The 24,046-nt window shown below is 34.5% G+C and overlaps 1 protein-coding gene across 1 annotated transcript in view; it reads right to left on the bottom strand.

Annotated features, from left to right (window-relative positions):
- The window catches only part of PKHD1L1 (PKHD1 like 1), a 167,869-nt gene that overhangs the window by 92,330 nt on the left and 51,493 nt on the right, over nucleotides 1-24,046 (bottom strand). The window contains 11 exon segments of the mRNA XM_010363096.2: nucleotides 1,531-1,726; nucleotides 2,215-2,347; nucleotides 4,018-4,139; nucleotides 5,115-5,279; nucleotides 7,249-7,359; nucleotides 10,426-10,531; nucleotides 11,004-11,126; nucleotides 13,509-13,663; nucleotides 15,414-15,561; nucleotides 20,032-20,204; nucleotides 21,724-21,887. Coding sequence (XP_010361398.2) covers nucleotides 1,531-1,726; nucleotides 2,215-2,347; nucleotides 4,018-4,139; nucleotides 5,115-5,279; nucleotides 7,249-7,359; nucleotides 10,426-10,531; nucleotides 11,004-11,126; nucleotides 13,509-13,663; nucleotides 15,414-15,561; nucleotides 20,032-20,204; nucleotides 21,724-21,887 — 1,596 coding nt within the window.

The following is a 24,046-nucleotide window of genomic DNA, read 5'->3' as shown; positions in this document are numbered from 1 at the left end:
GAAATAATTGGATATCTAATTATACATTCGTTTTTCAAGATAGACAATCTGGCAATTATCATAATCTTGATTTGGTTGGATGGTATATTCAGTATTTTCCCCTATCTATGAAAATTACATTTCTGAAAATTCTAATGGCAGAAGAATTTGAGATGGAAGATCTTACAATATTATGGAAAAATATGCTTATGAGAACTGAGGTCACAAGAAATACACTAGATTTTTAAAAATATTTTATATTTTCATTGGAGTAAAACAAAAAGGTAGCTCTGCTTTAAAAATAGTAATTAAATCTCACACATTTGAGTAACCAAAGTTTTATAAAATTAATTTGAAGTTATTATTCCATGTTTGTTGAAAACTTGTCAGGGTCTCCCTTCCCACTACTTCAGGGAGAGAGTTTTTAATTTATTTTGCTTGGTTACAGACAATGCATCTGCTAGGAGGCCTTCAAAATGTAAATGCTTTTCTGATATGACATATTTGACTTCCACATTCCAACTTCCCTCGTAACTTAAGAGAGGCAGAAAAATTCACGTGAGTCATTGTGTTAACTTTTAACTTCCATAGCATAACCGTGGTATTTCTTGAATCTGAATACACAATTTTGTGTGGTGTCAATTTCACCCATTATATCATCAAGCTAAAGCACAAGCCAATACAGAACCCACTGTAAGCTCTGCCCTGTGAAACCAAGAGGAGATGGATGTAGTGCTGAGGTTTATGTTTAATGTTGCTCATCTTCATTTACTTCTTGCAAGATTTTGCTGCAGTCATCTCCCACTCTGACATTAGCTTTATTGGCCTTTTGTATCCATAAAATTTCAGTATCTTCCTTTTCTAAGTATTCTAAACCAATAACTTCCTCACACTAGAACTAAAATTTTATCAGTTAACAAATAGTCTCAGGGAAAAAGAAATACTAAGTCCTTACAGAAAATTGAGTTGGAGAAAGACTCTCTGCATCCTCTCCTTCAAATGGCCACCACCTACCCATTTCTTGGTTTAATTGTCACCTTTTCAGAGAACCTTTCCCTGATGCTCAGGATAAGTCAGCTCTCTCTATTATAGACTTTTACTGCACCTAGTACCTCTAACGCATAGTATTTTTCACATTTACAATTAAACTCTCAGTGTAATCCTCTGTTTGAAATCTCTCTCTCCAAGAAAATTGTGAGCACCATTAATGCAGGGGAGATGCCCCTCTAATCCAGTGTAAATCCAGCCAGCAGCACTGAGCCCCTAGAAGCTACTTGATACGCATTTCCTAAATGAATCAAAGTCATGTGACATATACATGAGGCTAGTTGTACAGAGACTTTTACAACCTGATCTGAATGGTATTGGTCTCAAAACTAGGTGTCATATTGCAGTTCTATGAGATATTCTCAGCATATTTTGCAAAAGAAGATGTAGAAAGGTAAAGAGAGCAATTAACACTTAAAGGTTAATGCCTACTTCTTTTCCTATCCCAGTTCCTCTAGCCCCATGTGTTCCACAACTCCATCAAGTTTGTGTTCATTATCATACCTTATTGATGCAAAACCCCAGTTTCTGACTTCTACGTAGATATCTTGTTTTCCAGGAGACAACTTGGGCAAAAGGCATCTAATATCTGTGAAGTTCCAGTGAAGAATCTGGCAGGTTTTTCCTCCAACATACACCGCCATATTTTGTGTGAGTTCATTGCCAAAATTATAGCCCTTAATTGTTAAATTAACTTCTCCTAGTATTTTAAAATTTAAAAAATAATGCAAAAAGTTCAACTTGTTATCCAGTGTGAAATTTGCATATTAAATAAATCAATTCATCTCTCATCTTTCACTGGATTTAGGAAATCCTAGCACTTAGAGAGGCAAAAGGAAAAACAACGAAAGAGTTGGTAGCAGCCACAAAGGGATGAAATGTACATTCAATTGCTCAAAAGGAAAAAAGACGACAAAGTCCTTTTTAAAAAAATATTACTATTTTTCTCCTTATTGCACATGTTCAATATAAAATAATAAATAGATTAATCTATGGTAAAACATACACATACATAAAACTATAACTGGTTTCATTTTAAGAAGCAAAACTGCAGAAGAAACTATGCTTCAAAAGCCTTTCTAGAAATGTTTTTTATACATATGACAATACGTATACAGACATACGTGCATACATATTTTTATACATATGACAATAAGATATGACTGATCTTATTGAAGAATTTCTTACCTAGTATTGTTCGTACTTTTGGACTAAAATCAGTTATAATTGGTGTCTGTAAACAATTGTAACTAAAAGCATCCCTTGCTGTGACTTGAAATCCATTGGTAGTAACTGAAATATCAACTATACCCTCAGTTTTCTAAAATAAGAGGAAAAAAATTAGAAAATATTAGTTGTTGAGATACAGAAATACAAGGGCTGAAAAGAAATAGATTATTCAAAATAAACTTCTGAAGATGTTTTATTTCAAAGCCATGATCAGAGTCAGTTTTCATATATTTAGAAGGCTGTGGTGTCAAATATAGGTTACATGCTTGAGTTCTCAAAATAAAGTTATATGACGTAGTAGTTTTATGGGTTTTATGATCCATTCAAATGCATCTATATTATTGGATTTCTGATGGCTCCACAATATTGTTGAGATGTTCTGGAGAAGTGATTGTCTGATAAAGCATTAAATACGAAAGTTTGACTTTTTGCTTTTAAAATAGACAGCTATAGTTCTTATTTCTCTTCTCTGACAAATCACATCACTATATCTTTTGAAGACTGTTCCAGAGTCCAAGACTAAGCACTTGGACCCCCTAAGAAAACTATTTGATGCTTTTGCAGATATCGCATCTATGCAATTCCCAATTAGGAAAAACATTTTTTCACATCTAGTATTTATTTAATCCACACTGAGTGTTTAACTGACTGACATATTGTAAACAAAGTAAGTTTTAGTTTATCATATCCCCTCAATTCTCATCTCTATCATTTAGTCCAAAAAACAAATTTATTTTTCCTGCAGATTGCAAATACAAAATACCCCCATTTGTTCTGCTACATTTTTTTAAAAAGTCAGTGACAGTATTCATTACGTTTTGATATGTAATAAGGAAACCAGAGTCTTAGTTTAAATTTAAAAACTATGCTTTAAAAATAAAGAACAATGATTGATTCTAAGATACAATATTCCACAGAGAACTTCAATTTTTTAATGAAACTGAAAATGTAATACATTTAAACTAAAACTTTAACACATTTAAAAATGTATTCCTGGCTGGGAGCAGTGGCTCACACCTGTAATCCCAGCACTTTGGGAGGCTGAGGAGGGTGTGGATCATGAAGTCAAGAGATCGAGACCATCCTGGCCAATATGGTGAAACCCCATCTCTACTAAAAATACAAAAATTAGCTGGGCGTGGTGGTGCGTGCCTGTAGTCCCAGCTACTGGGGAGGCTGAGGCAGGAGAATCGCTCTAACCCGGCAGGCGGAGGTTGCAGTGAGCCGAGATCGTGCCATTGCACTACAGCCTGGTGACAAAGCGAGACTCTGTCTCAAAAAAAAAAAAAAAAAAAAAGTATTATTTTTTGAAAACTATTAATTTCTAGATTTACTTTCCTGAAATCTTTAGACTACTAATTTTTTTCATCCTTAAATTTACGTGGTAAACTCTCATTCATCCTCAAATTCTGATGGGACATCAACTTTTCTGTGAAACTGTTTCTGACAACCTCTCTCCACTGTGTTTTATGTTTCCTTTGTTAATACTTCTATTAATTAAAATGAAATACATTGTTTAATATTAGCTTATGTGTCTCTTTTCTTCATGATTTTAAGTGTCTTGAATGTGGATATAATATTTTGTTTTTGAATCTTAGTGGAAAGATGTGGAAGAAAGAAGTTTTAAGGAGCATAATAGAAACCCTGCAGTTCCTACGTAAATAGACCACTCGTTTCACCACTCCACTCCCCAAACTGAGATGTCTCCTAATTTATAAGATTTCAGACTTAAGAAAAAATGACTGAAATCAGAGGTCTTACTTTTGGTGTCCTGCAGGTTATCCTATTCAAATCCCCTTCAATCATATTGCAGGTTGCATTTCCAACTAATACCTTTGAATTTTCATTAAAGCCAAATCCAGATAAAGTCAGTAGAGTACCACCTTCATAAGAAAAGCAAACAGAAACAACAACAAAACCAGTTCAACTATAACAAAAAGAAATGTTAATAACAGCTAACTCATTAGAGAATTGTCTAATTATCCAAGAGATGGACTGGCCAATAGATCAAGGACCGGACTTGACATGAGTACAATCACCACCACACACCTGAGCCTGGGTGCTGATGCTCGGAACCATAAAGGAGCTGGGCTAAGTGATTTAATGAAATAACATAGATTTGCAACACACATTTGCTTTGGGGCATTGGCAGCAGCATCTGCTATTTTTCACGGTGTCTTCATCCTACAAAAATTTATGCTGCTTCTATTCACTCAACCATTCTGTGGGTGGAAGAGGAGAGTGAATTGAGACTCTCGCCAAATCTCAAATTTTAATACTTCTAAGTAAAAGGAAAACTAAACTTTAAAAATAAGCGATGAAATAATGTAAAATAAAAACATACCAAAAGGATCAAAACCAAAGCACAAAACCGTAAACTACGCCTGGTAAAAAAACCAACAAACGTACAAAGGAAATGAAGCAGGACAGGAAAAATGTGTTATGTTCTTTCCATCCTCTGTGTTAGCCCTCCTTTCCCCAGTTTGTTCCCAGAACTTTTTCTGGGTCAAGGAGCTCCATTGAGACTGTGGTTACAAATGAAGCAGCTGGTCAGCAGAATAATAACTAATAAATCTTATCTTGACATAATTGATGTGCTTGTTACAGAAACATGTAATAATTGATGATATTAATTCAATAACCTAAGATATAAGTATAAGCAGGACCCCCACTTGCGCTTTGTAAGAAACAAAAGAATTAGTCGGCCATTTAATCACTGGGCCTTCTCAAAGGAGACTCTCCTTTGTTCTATAGGAGGAAGCTTTGGGCTCCTCTCCCTTCACCCTGTACTAGAAAGAGCACATTGAACTGATGGAAATGCATGCAATTTTCTCTCTGTTTAAACCATTAACCATTACCTGCTATGCTTCCAGAATCAGGCCAGATATGTGAGATCTGACTCTGATAAACAAAGTAGAACTGTTCACCCCCTACATTCTGTGCTAGTCCAACATCAGCTATGGACACAGCAACTGGGGCAGGTCCAGCACTTCCATTCAGAATCTGGCACTTGATCTCTTTTTCTTGTGAAAAAAAGAAAAAGATGAAGAAAATAGTAAATCAAATGGTTTTATGAGATAAAAGTTATGCTTGCAAATACTAATATTGGCCTTCATTTTTAGATCTCAAGAAGCGTATCCAAAGAAAACGAATCATGTATTAATGGGTGGGGGAATCTTATGAGGAATGATCCTTACAAACTACCTGAGGCTATGAATCAAACACTCCTAGAAAATAGGTAAACCAAGAATGAAAGCAAAGTAAACAATCTGCTTCTGATGCTACTGTACCCAAAAGAGGCTACTGTCATAATTTTTTTAAAAGCTAGTTTATTAAGCTCATTTATTTTAATAATTCTAAAATTTTTGGTCAGATATATTATGTCCAAAATTGTGCAAAATGCCAGGTTTTATCAGGAAAGATGATCAAAAACTAAACGAAGGGCAGGCGCGGGGGCTCACGACTGTAATGCCAGCACTTTAGAAGGCTGAGGCGGGTGGATCATGTGAGGTCAGGAGTTCGAGACCAGCTTGGCCAACATGGCGAAACCTCCAACTCTACTAAAAATACAAAAAATAGCCGGATATGGTAGCAGACACCTGTAATCCCAGCTGCTTGGGAGGCTGAGGCAGGAGAATCACCTGAATCCGGGAGTCGGAGGTTGCAGTGAGTCGAGATCATGACACTACTGCAGCCTAGGCAACAGAGTGAGAGTCCATCTCAAAACAAAACAAAACAAAAACAAACAAACAAACAAAAAACACCAGAAACAAAACCAAAAAATTGAAAACTTTTTTTTACTTTTTTTTTGAAAAGTGACCATTTAATTCCTCAGCAGAGACATATGTATGAAAACATAATTTCTATCACTGGTGATAGGAGAATTTTATATTGAGGGTTTCATGAGTTGGGAAGAGTAATTTTTTTCTCTCTTTTTAGAAATTATACTTTAAGTTCTGGGATACATGTGCAGAACATGCAATTTTGTTACATAGGTATCCACGTGTCATGAGGTTTTGCTGCACCCATCAACCTGTCACCTACATTAGGCATTTCTCCTAATGCTATCCCTCCCCTAGCCCCCTAGCCCTCAACAGGCCCTGGTGTGTAATGTTCCCCTCCTTGTGTCCATGTGTTCTCATTGTTCAACTCTCACTTATAAGTGAGAACATGCAGTGTTTCATTTTCTGTTCTTCTGTTAGTTTACTGAGAATGATGGTTTCCAGCTTCATCGATGTTCTTGCAAAGGGCATGAACTTGTCCTTTTTTATGCCTGCATAGTGTTCCATGGTATATGTGCCACATTTTCTTTTTCTTTAGAACACCAATAATATAGGTGCAGTATTGACTATTAGAGCTTAACAATGCATAAAAGATCTAAATTAAAAACAACAGAAAGGATTTGGTAAATGAATTTACTTATGTAATTTCAATTGATTTACGTTAAGAAAAATCTCCTAGAATTATGAAAGACAACTTTTAGGGAAATAAATAACTATTGCCTTCACTATTTCAAGAGGTAAAAAAAATGAATGCTCTTTAAATTCTACATTAATGGAGAGAGGTTCGGTGGGACTGGAAGTCCCACTGATGGCCACGTCCTCTTCCTGTATGGCATTGTCAAAACGTGGGCAAACAGGACCATGGAACACTAGAGAAGCATTTCATACATTTTTGCATCCCAGAGACACACTGATGCAAAAAAGATTTCATGTAACCTCCAAATGAAGGGGAAAAAGGGTAAAATTAAACTGTTACAGGATAAAGACACTGTACAACAGTGAAATAGTCTGTGGTCATAATTAAAGATTTAAAAGATAAGGCATTATATAGATCAGGTTACCAATTTCATAACCCCATAGGGATCATGATGATAATTATAATAATGGATCATGATAATTGTACATGATCAAATAATTGTGATACTGCTCTTTGATTCCACTTTATCTTAGATAAGAACAATTAGACTTAACAGTTTTTATAAGGACCTACCATCCACAGAAAGAAGAGAACAACCTACTGGTCCAACTGAGACTGATACAGCTGAACTAGGAGAAAATCCAGAACCCACTATGGTTAGAATTGTGCCTTCTTCATAGGACCCTAAAAATGATCAATTTAAATAACAATATTAATATCTGTTATTATGAAATCAGACATTTCTCAGATAAAAATAAGTCTGTCTTCAAAAGATATAAACAGTAAGCCTAATAGGCAAACGGGGAGAAAAATCCACATTTATTTGTCAATGGTATTTTATTTCCATTATTTCCATTGAATTATTCCACGTATGTTCATATTTTGAATCTGTGTGTTGACAGAGACTAGTGGAAAGAATTATCTGACCGAAAGTATGGCATAAGATAAAGAAACAAATTATTCTCATAATAAGGAAATTAAGTAGACATCTCTATATGGTAACTTAGTATATGACAGACTTGCCATTGCAAATTTACGAGGAAAGGATAAATCACACAATTAGTGATATGGACACTTCCCATTTGAAAAGAAAATAAGATTCCTCTGTTTAGGGTGATATACATCCCAAAATGCCTGGGACAGTTCTGGTTTACACCTGTGTTTCAGCGTCTTAAACTTAAGATTTTTCCATTCCCTCTTAAAAGTGTACAGGTTTGATCAACAAATTATAGATAGATTAGATAGATAGATATTACATATCTATCTTTAACAAATCATATATATAATACATACATGATCACCCTACTTATGTAACACCATGCACAATATAGATTCTACATAGATTTAAATAGCTAAGAACAAAAAATAAAATGCAAATTTTTAGAAGTAAATATAATCAAATATCTTGATGACTTTGAGGTAGAGACGGATTTCTTAAATATGATACATGAAGCCATGGGATTGACCATAATGGAATAAATAAATAAACTAGAATAAATAAGTGACTTAAATGTTTTCATAAACAAGAACTAAACCAAAGCACAGGCAATATACTGAGAGAAGCCATGTGCAAAGGATTGGTAAACATACAATATAGTAAATGGTTACAAGTAAATTTTAAAAGAGAATTCAATAAAAAAGGGAAAAATGATGCTAAACACTTTGCAGAAAAAATAATCTGAATGTCCAAGAAACATATGAGAAGATGGTCATGTGCATTACTAATAAAGGAACGAAGAAACGTTTTAAAAGTGATAACTTTTACCCATTGGAATAGTTAAAATTAGGAAGTTGATCACTTCCAATATTGGCAAGGATATAGGGGATATGTTGCTATTATATTTGCTGGTAGTATAGCCACTTGGAAGAGTAATTTGGTCATCTAGTAAACTGAATACTCATCCAACCAGTTGTTATCCAATAATACCATGTCTTGGTATATATCCTAAAGTAGCTCTAACACGTATGCCATAGGAGGTTTGTACAAGAAAGTTCAGTATAGTCTTATTGGTAAAAGTGAAAACTTGTAAACAATCTAAATGTCCATCAATAGAGGAACAAGGTAAGTTGGTGCACTCATGAAATACTTTAACATGATGCGTTAGGTGTACATAAAACCACATAAATATATCTCAAAATGAATTCTAAATGACAAAAGAAATATGCAAAATAATATTTACATTGTAATACTTTGTAAGCTTACAAAACTGGTAAAATGACCATATATGTGTGTGTGCTATATACAAAAGGTATTTAAAGTGTCATGGAAGAATACACACACAGTAATTAATCACTGTGATTGCCCCTTGAGAGTTATGTAGGGGACTAGGTCTAGGGATGGTGCTTAAAGAGAAATTTAGCTGTTCCTATAATATTTCTTTCTTAAATTGTTGATTGGAAGTAAATATGACAAAATTCTAACAGTTGTTAATTTTCAGTGAAGAGTATGTATATTTTTGTAGTTTTCTTTATGCTTATATTTTCACAATTTTAAAAATGATCCAAATGTGGCAAAAGGCAATTTAGATTCCTATATTGGGTAAGAAATTGTTTTTCAGTAAGTGCATGTAAAAGTGGGAATTCAACCATCCTGGCCAACGTGGTAAAACTGTGTCTCTACTAAAAATACAAAAACTATCCAAGCATGGTAGTGGGCACCTGTAGTCCCAGTTATTAGGGAGGCTGAGCAGGAGAATTGCTTGAAACCGGAAGGTGGAGGTTGCAGTGAGGCAAGATCGCACCACTGCACCCCAGCCTGGTGACAGAGAAAGACTCAGCTTCAAAAAAAAAAAAAAAAAAAAAAAAAGTGGGAATTCATTATAAAATGCAAGAGTGGATATAAACATAAGGATACCAAAGGACTATAACCAAATTAAAGTTCATTAAATCCTTATTCTTGAGAGTTTTAACCCCATGTAACCTGAATTATCCCAAAGTTAGTATCATCACTATTTTAAAAAGTCTGAAAAATATATTCTTTCAACATAAAAATGCAATATTTTTAAATTTTTAATAATTTTTAGGAGGTACCACTATAAAATTAGTCGGTGAGTTTTCCTACTATCCATCAAGATTAAATATGTAACTATAGCATCTGAGTTTATTGTTCTGATTGAAAAAAAGCCATCCCTTACTATCCTTACTCCTGCTGTTTTACTTCAGTCCTTAGTTGCTCAGACACAAAGCATAATCACATTTTTGAGGCAATAACATATTATGAAGAAATGGTATAATGTGTTCCTTAGATTGAGTTCCTGGCAATAATTTTTATATCTCTTATTCTCAAATCTAGGACACGATCACATTCTTTCATGAAACAGCAAATGTCTTGTTACTAGCCTTTTAATACTAACTCTCCTAGAAGAAGAGGTCTCATAGAATAAAAGACTCCACTTAATACCCTAGCTGGTACAGTTGAACAAAAGTGCCTCAGTGTCCAAGTGAAATTTTAAAGACTGAGTCTAACTGGTGAAACTAGAGAAGTTTAAGATTAGTAAATCCTCTACTTCAAAGGCAAGATTTCAGCTTCAAAAGAAATAGTTTTTTTCAAAAATAAATAATTAGTGCCCTTTCCATAGCTTTTTTCTCTGATAGGATTTTTAATTTTCACAATGTAGAACTGTTTGCTTGCTTCAGCTAACAGTATAACAGTGACACTAGTATAAACACAGTTTTAAAAGTCATTATCAGAGTTTACATTTTGCTGGTTATCTTTCACACCCTAGTATAGGTTAAAAATCAGGAACTTACCTTGAGAAGGGCTTGTCGCCAAGACTAGGGGAGTAATGTCGGAATTCCATGTAAATCCACAGTCACCTGAACATTTAGCTGGAATTCCATTGACATAGACTTCAACCTTCAAATAAAGAAACAAGAAGCTAGAGAACAGAGGCAAAGAGGCAGCAGTAGCATATGAATAGGTTTTTAACAAAAGCGTTGGAATTTTGTTGATTTGCTTGTTTGTTTACTAAAATTAGTTTATATTTTTTCTACTTTGATATTTCATTCAATCTTGCCCTTGTGAAAGTCACCTAATCTCTTTACACTTTAATTTCTTCATCTTTACAAAAATTGAATGTAAAGATTGAATGAAAGACTCTATTTTCAAATTCTGGCATAGTAGAGCTAAAAAATCTACTATTTTATCATAAGGAAGATAATTTTCCCAAAAGCCATAAAATAATGTTATCAAGTTGATCAATGTAAACACAAATGTTCCCATGAAATACAGAAGTCGATCCCCCTGTTTTACCAGGTCTGTAACATATTATAAACTAGTTATACTGCTAAAATTACATCACGCGTCATGAGAAAAGTTTCAAAAATACCTGTGGCTGTTGACTGGGTGTACGAAGTAGGTCTCCAAGTATGTGTCGTCTGAATAAGCCACCTTCCTTTATCCTTGTGACTGTCATATTAGCCTTTTCTCCAATAATGTTGGAATCATTAATCTATTTTTACACACAATTATTTATTAGAAACCCTCCCGGGTTTACGCCATTCTCCTGCCTCAGCCTCCCGAGTAGCTGGGACTACAGGCGCCCGCCACATCGCCCGGCTAGTTTTTTGTATTTTTTAGTAGAGATGGGGTTTCACCGTGTTAGCCAGGATGGTCTCGATCTCCTGACCTTGTGATCCGCCCGTCTCGGCCTCCCAAAGTGCTGGGATTACAGACTTGAGCCACCGCACCCGGCCCTCACACTAGTTTTTCATTTTTAATTTCAGCATAGGGCAAAGGTGAATAAAAGTCAAAGGATGTAAAACAAAATTCAAAACCATTGTAGTCACTTTTTTTTAAAGGAAACTCTTCAAAAATGAACATAACCTATCCAAGAAAAAACATTAAGACCATTACATTATCATACATTGCATCAATTACAACTTGAATTAAAACTAAAATTAACTTGAATTTTTATAATTAAAAATACATCTAAACAAAATGAATCTACTAAACTTGATTTTCTCAAAATGTCCTATGCTTTTTCTGAATATGATAACTGGTAAATTATTGTTAAATAGTTGAAAAACTGAGTCATCTTTCTATCCGAGAGTCAACTTTTCCTTGAATCATTTTTTTACCTTTACCCTGGTTTTTCACCCAGTTTTGGAATTATTTGTTCTTCCAATGGTAAAAATAAAGCCAAGTAAAATCAGTATATACAATTTGTTCTTTACAAAATTCCTCTGCAAATATGGCAACCTTCTGATGTATTCAGGGACTAGCAAAGGGATAGGAGTCTCCATGCTGGGCCATGTGTGAGCCAAATGATATGGAACAGAAATAATGAATAAGCAGCGGAGACTGATCAGAAAAGATGGAAGAGAGTAGATGCACAGACACCAGCAGAGACACCAAGGGCGGTCAGTCACTAGACCTATCTTCATTGTGTAATTTTCTAATCTCAGTTCCCAGCCATGGATTTTTCTAAAATAACCCCCACATTCTTATGACTATTACTATTTTGCACAACCATACAGATTTGTTTTCTGTTTACACAGTTGTTTTTGCCCCCACTGCCTTATCTTCTCCACTTTCTCTCCTTCCCCAAATGATTTCATAAGTAGAGTTCCGCATTTTTTCCACTTTATGTCATGAATTTCTTTCCAGGTGAATATATGTGGGTCTACACATGGCTGCATAGTGTTCAATGTGAAAGTTACATCATTTAAACAATCCTTCTGCTATTGATGGGGATTTAGGTTTCTAGGTTTTTACTTTTACAAATAGTGCTTCAGTGACTACCTTTGCACCTATATCATTTCACATTTATCTTATTATTTCAGTAGGATAGAGTTATATAAGTGATAGTGATGAATCAGAAGGTCTCTGTATTAAGATACTACTAAGTTATCTTCACAAAAGGTTGTCCTTATTTTCGTTCTCACCAACATTTCATAGAAGAAACTATTTCCTTGCACTCTCATCATCACTAGAAAGCATCTTTTTTTTTTTTTTTTTTTTTTTTTGAGACTGAGTTTTGCTCTTGTTGCCCAGGCTGGAGTGCAATGGCAGTGGCGCGATCTCGGCTCACTGCAATCTCCACCTCCCGGGTTCAAGCAATTCTCCTGCCTCAGCCTCCCAAGCAGCTGAGATTACAGGCGTGCACTGCCATGTCCAGCTAATTTTGTATTTTTAGTAGAAACAGGATTTCACCATGTTGGTCAGGCTCATCTCAAACTCCTGTGATCCACCTGCCTCAGCCTCCCAAAATGCTGGGATTATAGGCATGAGCCACTGTGCTCAGCTGAAAGCATCATCTTTTTAACGTTTGACAATCTGAGTCCCTAGACTCCTCTCCTTCACATACTCTGGGCCTGACTCCTTTCCCCCATTCTCTTCCTCCCTCTAACTAAAGAAAGGTAATTAGATGACAGCCTAAGGTGTTACCCCTTTATGAACTTGGAAAGATCATCTTTATAACCACAGAAGTATCCAAGGCCCCAAAATACAGCTCTCGTGGTAGAATGATAGCGAGGCTGATTCCCTCTGGGACCCCCTTAGCATACATCTGGATTCAGTTTGGTTTAATTCTGAGACCGGCCCTGACTGTGCTCCACCTGCCCCTGTCAAGGGGATTCTAATACACACATTCCTGGACTTTTTTCTAAATGGCATATGGAGTAAAGTACCAATAGCCATTCTCCATGAAAGATAACACTGGGTCAACTTAATTTAGAAAAAACCTTCTCCTTAATTTCCTTTTAAAGAAATTTTAGTTTATGGTTTGCATTTTTATAATATACATAGCCTCCAGTTCTTTTTGGAATAAAACAGGGTCCAAATAAGCAAATAGCACATAGAAGAAAAGAGAAGCCAAGCTAAATGAGGGAACCTGTAGAAGATTCTGCTTTCCACAGGTGCTTCTCCACTTGATGTTCCATGCGTAGCCAGCACATGTTCCCTCTCGTGTAACTGAGACTTTTCCCAATCCTTCCAGACTCTGGAGCACAAACTGCAGATCTGTAGCTGACACAGCAGCGGGAAGGCCTGCACTCACAGAGGGGTGGCAAACAGCAGAAGTCACAATTCACAAACCGGCTGGACGTGGTGGCTCACGCCTGTAATCTCAGCAGTTTGGGAGGCCAAGGCAGGTGGGTCACCTGAGGTCAGGAGTTTGAGACCAGCCTGGCCAACATGGTAAAACCCCGTCTTTACTGAAAATACAAAAATTAACTGGGCACGGCAGTGCGTGCCTGTAATCCCAGCTACTTGGGAGGCTGAGGCAGGAGAATCCCTTGAAACCAGGAGGCAGAGGTTGTAGTGTCCAAGATCATGCCACTGCACTCCAGCCTTGGTGACAGTGAGAGTCCATCTCAAAAAGATAATAGTAATAAAATAAAATAAATTCACAAACCAATTTCATCTTTAAAGTACATGAAATATGTACTATGTATTATCACTTGTAGACTCTATGTCCCCTTCCAGTATAGTAAAAATAAAATTTGCATTCTACTTATGCCAAGAATTTATATATTTCCTGGAAATAAAATATATACAATTTTATCCATTTCAAAATAATAATAGACAATTATTTTAAAAAATTATATGAGTAATGTACCTCAAACTCTGGCCTTGGATTGAATATTTTTAATATCAATTCACAAACATCAAATATCAGTTGATGTTTTCATATCAATTCATTTTGATATTAAAAATAAAATCATTTTAATGTCAGCGTATGTTGAGTGTTAAAATGATCTTTTAATATAAAAATCGATTTTGATTAAATTAATAACTTAATATTAATTTGTATGTCTTTGAAAATACTGATAACCTGCAAGTCATGAATATAAAAGAGAAACAAACATTTGAGAATGTCACTGGTATAATGGATAAAGCAGTGATGAAAACATAAAAATGTCATTTGCCCTGAATAGTTTAGCTTCATATTACTGACATACTCTCAATTATGTAAATTATAAGAGAAATACTACTAAAAAGGAGTATGCCAAAATGTTCATTATAGTTGTCTAGATTAGCTCTGTCCAGCTGATAAATAATGTGAACCACATATATAATTGTATATTTTCTGGTAGCTATATTTTAGAAAGAAAACAAAACCAGGTAAAATATTTTAAGAGTAATAAATTGCATATAATCTCTTATATTCAAATGTTATATTTTGACATGTGGCACTAGTCACATTTTAAGTGCTCAGTAGCCACATATGACTCATGGCTATCATACTGATTAGTACAGACTTAGATAATTAAATTATAGATGTCTTTTAAAATCATATTCCAATTCTCAATTTTTATACTTTAATATTATTGTTATTGTTTGTGGCTATCACAGTAAGTAATGAATGCTTATTTTTTTAAATGCATGTATTATAGAAAGTTTTGACTTATGAAAATCATAATTTCAACTGCCTTTAAAAATGGCTATAAAAATTGTTATAAATTTTTGCAGACTTTTAAAAATATTATTTGTAAGTGAAAACAATCAAAATAAATGGTGTTAGCTTTGGATGGGTGAATTATTTCCTAATCTATTAAAAAGAAGGATTTGAAACAACGTTGTGATTGCTATTAATTGACCCTTATATGGCATATATTAATATATATGCATATGTGACTTTAATATATCACATATTTACTTATATCTCAAATAAATAATTAATATATTTGCATGTATCAATAAGTAGTAATTCTCAAATGAAACAACATTTAACACTTTATAACATTATACATATATGTCTGTGTATACACCAATATTTTAAACTTTTTTCATCTACCTTTGAGAATATGTCCATAAGCTTGAATGTCAAAACTGCCACTTAGAGGTGGAGATGCAGCTTGAATTCTTTGAATATGAATTTTTGACTCGCCTGGCCAATTATTTCCTCTGTAGACAAACTCGTTCTCTGTCTCATGTGTGATTATCTAATTTCCAAAATAAATATTGATAAAATGATTAAACTTAACAATGGCTTACATGATTTCTATTTAATCATGGTACAATCCTGTGACATGACATAAATGAGCCTCACATATTCAGGATTCTTCAGAACATTAAGGAGTGTCACATAAATCAACACAGGCCATACCTATACAGCTGCAATAATGAGGCCAAAGTCAACTCAGTCATCTGTGCAGCAATCAGCTGGAACTGCAGTAATACCTCATTAATTCAGAATGCACCCTCCATCACTCAAGGAACAAATATTTATTGAGCAGGCACTCTGTTCAAGGTACAGTGCTAATCACGGCAGAGAGGCAAAGGAGCATGAGATGTGGTCTTGGCTATTAAAAAACTAAAACAATTTTTCAAAAAATACTACATGGGGTCTTGAAAACTTAACCAACAATTTAAGAAAGTTTATGATCTACACAGTGGCTGACCCAGGCTAACAAAAATACTTGCATAATGTTCAGTGCTGATCAACTGACAAAAGCAGCACATGCTATAGAAATTCATAGATTGTAACCTTAATAGTGAAAATTATATTCTCCTGTTTTTGATCCCTTATAGTTATCTGTTACTACTGTAAAATTTAAAATGATAAGCCTTCTAGCCCAGAGAATGAATAAACATTCGTGCTAAAAGACATAAGCAAGAATGTTCCTAGCAGCTATATTCATAATAGCCCCAAGCTGGAAATAATGCAAAAGTTGTTCAATAGAATGGATAAATTATGGTATATTTATACTATGGAAAATTGTACAGCAACCAAAGAGAATGAAACTACAATATATGCAATGTGAATCTCACAAAATTAAATGAAAGAAGCTGGATTCAAAGCAGTACATACTGTATGATTCTACTGATATGAAGTTTAAGAACAATCGAAAATAATTAATGGTAGTAGATGTCAAAAGAGTGGTTATTGGGATAAGGAGTGAGTTTAAGAAAGAAGATAGGTTCAAGGAAGGTAGTTGGGGAGCTAATGATTATCTTGATCTGGGTGTGATTACATGAGCATATCTACTTTGTAAAAATGTGTTGAATTCAGCAAGGTTATAAGATACAAGATAAACACACAAAAATCAATTACATTTCTATACACAAATAATGAGCATGTGGAAATCGAATTTAAAAACACAAGACCATTTACAACTGCTTGAAGAAAATGAAACATGTATATAAATCTCACAAAATATGTACTAGACCTGAACTGAAAATTGAAAAATGCTGATAAATGCAAATAAATGAAGACCTAAATATGCTGGTGAAGCACAAAGAAGACAAATAAATGGAGAGACATACTGTGTTCATGGATTGGAAGACTCGATATCACAGTGGTGTCAATTCTCTCCAAAGCAGTCTATAGATTTAATGTAATTATTGTCAAAGTACCAGCAAGGATTTTTTGTAGACATAAATAATCTTAGTTTTAAAATTTATACAGGAAGGCATAGGACCTAGAATAGCTAAAACAATTTTGCACAAGAAAAACAAAGTGAGACGAATCACTCTACTGAATGTTAAGCCTAACTATTCAGATACAATAGTCAAGAATGTATGGTGTTGGTGGAAGGACTGACATATAGACCAATGGAAAGAATAGAAAACTCTGAAATGTACCTACACAAATATGATTTTTGACAAAGGTTCCGATGTAATTAAACGGAAGAAAGATCACCTTTTCAATAAACAGTGCTGAAACAATTGAAGGCATAGGCAAACAAATGAATCTCAACCAAAAATCACATCTTATATACAAAAATTAACACAAAATGGATCATGCCCTTAAATATCAAATGTAAATCTATAGAATTTTTAGACAAAAATAGAAAAATCCTCAGGACCTAGAGCTAAGTAAGTTCTTAGACTTGAAACCAAAAGCACCATACAAAAAAGAAAAAAAAAAAATGAGAAATTTGGCCTTATAAAATTTTTCAAACTTTGTTCTGTCAAAGACCTTATGAAGAAGATGAAAAGGCGAGGTACAGTGTGGGAGGAAATATTTGCAAACCACATATCTGACAAAAGAATTATACCTAGACATTTCACAGTAGAAGATATGTAGGTGGCAAATAAATTCATAAAAAGATGTTCAACATCATTAGCCGTTAGGGAATATTAATTAAAATGAAAATGAGTCATCACTACACACCCTACCAGAATGCCTAAAATTAAAAATAATGACATCACCAAACACTGGCAAGACTGTGCAGAAACTGGATCATACACTGCTGGTGGGAATCTAAAATGGTACAACCACTTCATAAAAAAGTATGGTAGTTTCTTTAGAAACTATACACGTTTTTATCATACGACCCTATAATTGCACTGTTGGGAATTTAACCCAGAAAAAATGGAAACTTATGTCTCACAAAAGCCTATAGATGAATGTTCATAGCAGTTTAATTCATAATAGCCAAAACCAAGAAACAACTCAAATGCCCTTCAACGGGTGAGTAAACAAACTGGTACATCCATAAGAGTAAATATACTCAGTAATCAAAATGAATAAATTAACCAACACAATTTTAATGATCTCAAGGGAATTATGCTGAGTAAAAAAAGCCAGTATCCAAAAGCTACATATTTGTACGATTATATGACATCTGATTCCATTTTTGTAGAATTCTTGAAATGACAAAATTATTGAGAGAATGAATTTGTAGTTGCCATATATAAGTGAGTGCAGGAGGAAGGGAATGAGGGAGGTGGCTGTGATAGCATGGCTACAAAAAGGTAGCACAAGAGATGCTCATAATAGAACTGTTCTGGTGGTGGTCAGATGAATCTACACCTGTGACAAAATTGTATAAGAACTACACAAGGCCGGGCGCGGTGGCTCAAGTCTGTAATCCCAGCACTTTGGGGGGCCGAGACGGGCGGATCACGAGGTCAGGAGATCGAGACCATCCTGGCTAACACGGTGAAACCCCGTCTCTACTAAAGAAAATACAAAAAATTAGCCGGGTGTGGTGGCGGGCGCCTGTAGTCCCAGCTACTCTGGAGGCTGAGGCAGGAGAATGGCGTAAACCCGGGAGGCGGAGCTTGCAGTGAGCTGAGATCTGGCCACTGCACTCCAGCCTGGGCGACAGAACGAGACTCCGTCTCAAAAAAAAAAAAAAAAAAAAAAATAGATGGTGGCTGGAGCTTCTGATAGTCCTGTACTCTCCACATAAAAAAAAAAAAAAAAAAAAAAAAAAAAAGAACTACACAAACACACACACACACACAATCCTGGAAAATTCTTAATAAGGTCAGTGGATTTTATCAGGTCAATTTCCTGGTTATGATATTGTGGTATATTATACAAAAAATTATCATTGGGGAAAAATGGGTAAAGGATATAAAAATAGTTCTGTGTTATTTCTTACAAGTGCATGTGAATCTACAAGTATGCCAGAGTTAAAGTTCTTAAAACAATTTATTGATCTATACATTTAACATATGTGCATATTATTACATGTACCTGTCACTTGAATTTTCTTAAAAGGCCACAAAAATCTAAGTCCCATATTCTTCAATGTAACCTTTGATAAATACTTAAAGATAGAGGTTACAATTACCAATTAGTTTACTGAGAAATCTTGAAAAATGGGAGAATTTTGATACAGATGCTTTGAGACTACAAAGCCCTGAATTAGTTATTATATTTTCTAATAGAGCTAAGAGTAAAGCACTGGAAAGCATTTGTAAGATGCTAATCTTGAAGATATTAAGAGTAAAACATTGGTCCAGGATGGGATAAAGGCAATTGTTTTGGAGTTTTTATAATTTTTCAGTGATCTTAATCATAAAATTGTTTACTTTGCAAAAAGTTTTCTGCGAGGCTGTAATCCAATTACAATGGTTAATGATTATTTAATCTTTAATCTTGAGCTTATACTTATTTTTGGTTTGTGGTAGGAAATTATATTAACTCATTGAATATTTTTATAGAAATTAAAGTTTTAAATTTTTCATTATATTTGTAATATTTAATATTATTTATTATAAATGTAAAAAATTGTTCAGGTCCTTCTGGAATTATGGAAAACCACTTCTTTCTTCCCTTGTATAAATTTTCATACAAGCAAAAATAAATGGTGTTTATAACAGAAAACAATTTAAAAGCATAATGCAGAATCTCAACTTTCCTTTCAATAGTATCTGTTTAAGGAACTTCATTGGAAGAGACTGTAACTTCCTCTTTTAAGTCCACAGAGAAAACTCTACTTAAATCTGGCTTTGTTTTTTAAGGATATTTTCCCCTGTTTTCCTTTCCATTGACATATTTCTTTAAGAAATTTTTTGATACTTGAAGTCAATCTTCATGCTCCAAATCTTCATATAACCTTAGAATAGTTAGTTGTCTTTTCCTATTAAAAGATATTCCATCTGTATGTTGGCTATTTAAAAAAATTAAAAATAAAATTCACTACATAAAAAGTAATGCAAAATTCTAGACTTACCTGTCCAAAGCTCACAGCCATCATGGGTATATTGTAACTGCAGTTGTATGAAGTCATGGTAACAGAATATTGGATTGTCATAGTTGGCCCATTTGTTTCGGTCCTATTCACCTGAAAGTGCTCTAAGAATATTCCTTTATTTGCTAATGCAGGAAGTCTTCTCTTGGGCATTTCTAAAGAATATAAATAAAAATATTAGGTTGGTGTAAAAGTAATTGTGGTTTTTGCCATTTAAAAGTCAACCTAATAGAGAGGAGATAAAATTGTATTGCTTCTGTTGCTAAAAATAAAATCATCAAATAATAACAACATTGTCATGACATAAAGTATTTAAAATCAAATATTAGAAAGAAGACCTGAAGGCAAGTAGTTTGTGAAGCTTTCTGAACTTTCAGTTTTATATTGTAAAGCTTATGTCTTTTGACATATGAACCCTATCAAGTAAAAACCAAACATTTAAAAGCGACCAATCCCTGGGTTTCCTCCAGCCTTCTTTGGTTGGTTAGCTTTGTTCTGTTCTAGGTGGTGCTCACTAGGACGTGTGTTTCATGTTCATTGCTCTTTTTTAGTACTTGACACAATACCTGACACATAGTAGGTGCTAAGTGAATACTGTTTAATGAACGACAACATTTATCCCAGCACAATCCATCTGTTTTATACATGTTCTACCAATCATAATGTAGGTCTGGTGACAGCAGATTCAAAAGGAGTGACAATAAAGTAGTAGCATTTACATTTAACTCGGGCCTGGCGCGGTGGCTCAAGCTTGTAATCCCAGCACTTTGGGAGGCCGAGGCAGGCGGATCACGAGGTCAGGAGATGGAGACCATCCTGGCTAACACGGTGAAACCCCGTCTCTACTAAAAAATACAAAAAACTAGCCGGGCTAGGTGGCGGGCGCCTGTAGTCCCAGCTACTCTGGAGGCTGAGGCAGGAGAATGGCGTAAACCCGGGAGGCGGAGCTTGCAGTGAGCTGAGATCTGGCCACTGCACTCCAGCCTGGGCGACAGAGCGAGACTCAGTCTCAAAAAAAAAAAAAAAAAAATCAGTTAACTCACCGCCTTGCACTTGAAAGCAGTTCCAAAGAAAAGGATTCTAATGTTCCTCTCAAAAATGGGAAAGTCACTTTTAAGGTGACTGGAGTTAGGTTAATTTTTTGAAAGATGGTGGAGTTTAATTTTTATTATTATTGCATCTAACAAATGTCATGTCTATTAACATGACTAAAAACACAATGCTAACACTATTGAAATGAAGGTTTCATTTGTAGTATTATTAATTATCACTTTTAAGTCTGAAAAGTTTCAAGTGAATCTTAGTAGACAGATGTCAATCTCAATAGTTGCATTTTGGGAATAGATCTCTCTCATGGTAGTTGGTTTCTCAAAAATAAAACAAAGCAAAACGAAAATGTTTGACATAGTATATTTATCCATAAACAAAATCCTGGACTAGAAAGCAAATTCTTGCTATTGTGAGAAAGTTTTCATTAAGGATTCATTTATCCTTAGAATAACCACCTTGCACTATTCATTACAAAATAAAATCATAATATTATTGAGATAAAAGAATGACTCATTAATATTTAGAGATTAATGTTTCTATCCATACTACAGAATATAAAATTAATTTCCTTGGTAAGATTTTACTATATTTAGATTACGGTAGAGATAAAATGATACAACATACCATCCAATGTTGAGATTGTAGATGTGTGTCCAATGTACAATACATCCACATAGAAGGACTGTGATTCTGATGCTTTCTGTAAACTAATCCTTTGAAGAGAAACATTTGTCCCAGTGTATTTTGTTCTTATGAGATCCAGAAGGTCTATGCAAGTGTAAGTCCAGCTGAAATATGGTTGATTAATTTGTTGTATAGATCAGTGGTAATGTCTAAGCAAATATACTTTAAAAAGCATTAAAATTTTATAGAGTAAAATTTTTTTTCCCACAAGAAGACCATCAAGGGAGCTTTATTAGCGCAGAAAAGCAGCCATAACAAGGCACAGCAGGCAGAAACTTACAGTGGCAGTAAAAGATTTAGCCTTGTATACAAATATAGGCTTTCTTTTATTTGTAGCCTTGTCAGTAGCCACAGGAATGTAAAATAACATTGTGTAACAACAAGTAAGGAAACTAAGGAGCACAGGCATTGATGTAGAGCACATTGACAAAACAAGACACAAGAATGGAGTCAACAATTTTAGTGAACAATACCAGGCATAGAACAGTAAGTTCAGTCCACTGCTAAGAAGCAAAACTGGAACTTGATAACACTTCCAGGAAAGTTCCCTAGAGTAGCATTGTTCATTGTTCTAAGTGCTAGACGGGTGTTATTTGTAGATATAAATGGTTGCACAGTATCTTTTAAATGTAAAACTCAGATTCAGATTTTCCATTAAATCGTAACTGCATTGGAATCCCATAAATTACAGTTAAGCATTAAAGCTATAAGAGTCTGTAACACAGATATAAATATTTCCATTCAAATAATTAAATATAGTTTAACAATAATCTTTCATCAGCTACCGCTGTAGTTGTTACTGACTGGTTTGTTTGGGCACCTTATAGTCCCATTTTGTTCAGGGTTCATAAACTCATCATGGGATCCACCTCTAGCTCATCAAAGATTAGACTACACATATCAGTTTTAAAAAGTTGTATGCGGATGACATTAAGTTAAAGTGCTCTTTAAATTAAAAAAGTGTTTAGGGCCTCAAAGTAGAATTGTACAACTAACTATACAATTCTAAAATTTTAAAAACCACAACTTAGAAAATTTGGCATACTGAACAGGACCTTTTATAAGGGAAAAGGAGACTCCAAATGATATCAAAACTGAACTGCACACTGTGCCTTTGTGATTAGATAATTCCATTTTTTTGAAGAGAAAGGCAGACTGTTTTTAGATTTTAAAACTTGATTTACAACAAACCACTTTTTGGAAGGTTGTAGAACAATTTTGGGAGGTGGGAAATGGCACTTTTAACACCAACAGTGTACTGAAAACAACAAATACTAATACATCTACTTGATCCAGGTGGACTGTCTGACCTATATTAAAGCAGATCTAGAAATATTTGTTAGAGGCCGGGTGTGGTGGCTCACGCCTGTAATCCTAGCACATTGGGAGGCCAAGCTGGGTGGATCACAAGGTCAGGAGTTCAAGACCAACATGGTGAAACCCTGTCTCTAACTAAAAATACAAAAAATTAGCTGGGTGTGGTGGCACACACCTGTAATCCCAGCTACTCAGGAGGTTGAGGTAGGAGAATTGCTTGAACCTGGAAGGTGGAGGTTGCAGTGAGCCAAGATCACATCGCTGCACTCCAACCTTGGCAACAGAGTAAGACTCTGTTTCAAAAACAAGAAAGAAAGAAAGAAAGAAAGAAAGAAAGAAAGAAGAAAGAAAGAAGAAAGAAAGAAAGAAAGAAAGAAAGAAAGAAAGAAAGAAAGAAAGAAAGAAAGAAAGAAGAAAAGAAAGAAAGAAGAAAGAAAGAAAGAAAGAAAGAAAGAAAGAAAGAAAGAAAGAAAGAAAGAAAGAAAGAAAGAAAGAAAGAAAGAAAGAAAGAAAGAAAGAAAGAAAGGAAGGAATACCTGTTAGAAGCAGATAAATTTATTTTGTCTCAACTGGTAATGGTTTGATCAAGGGAATCCGATTATTTTTAACTATCATGATATTCTTGTTTAAAGGTCTTGTAACATTTAGGGTAGAGAAAATCCAAGAACTCCATCAAATGTAATGCATCTTGAAATTACTGCCTAGCAGATCAGTTTTTTAATTTAAAAAAAAATCTTTTTTTTGTGGATACATAGTAGGTGTATATATTTGTGGGGTATATGAGATGTTCTGATACAGACATACAGTGTATAATAATCACATCATGTAAAATGGGGTATCTATCCCCTCGAGCCTTTATCCTTTGTGTTATAAACAGTCAAATTATACTTCTAGTTGTTTTTAAATGTACTATCATATTGTTATTGACTTTAGCCACCCTGTTGTG

The sequence above is a fragment of the Rhinopithecus roxellana genome, chromosome 9 (assembly GCF_007565055.1).
Source record: "Rhinopithecus roxellana isolate Shanxi Qingling chromosome 9, ASM756505v1, whole genome shotgun sequence".
Taxonomy (NCBI): Eukaryota; Metazoa; Chordata; class Mammalia; order Primates; family Cercopithecidae; genus Rhinopithecus; species Rhinopithecus roxellana.
This window is presented reverse-complemented; position numbering and strand designations above follow the sequence as displayed.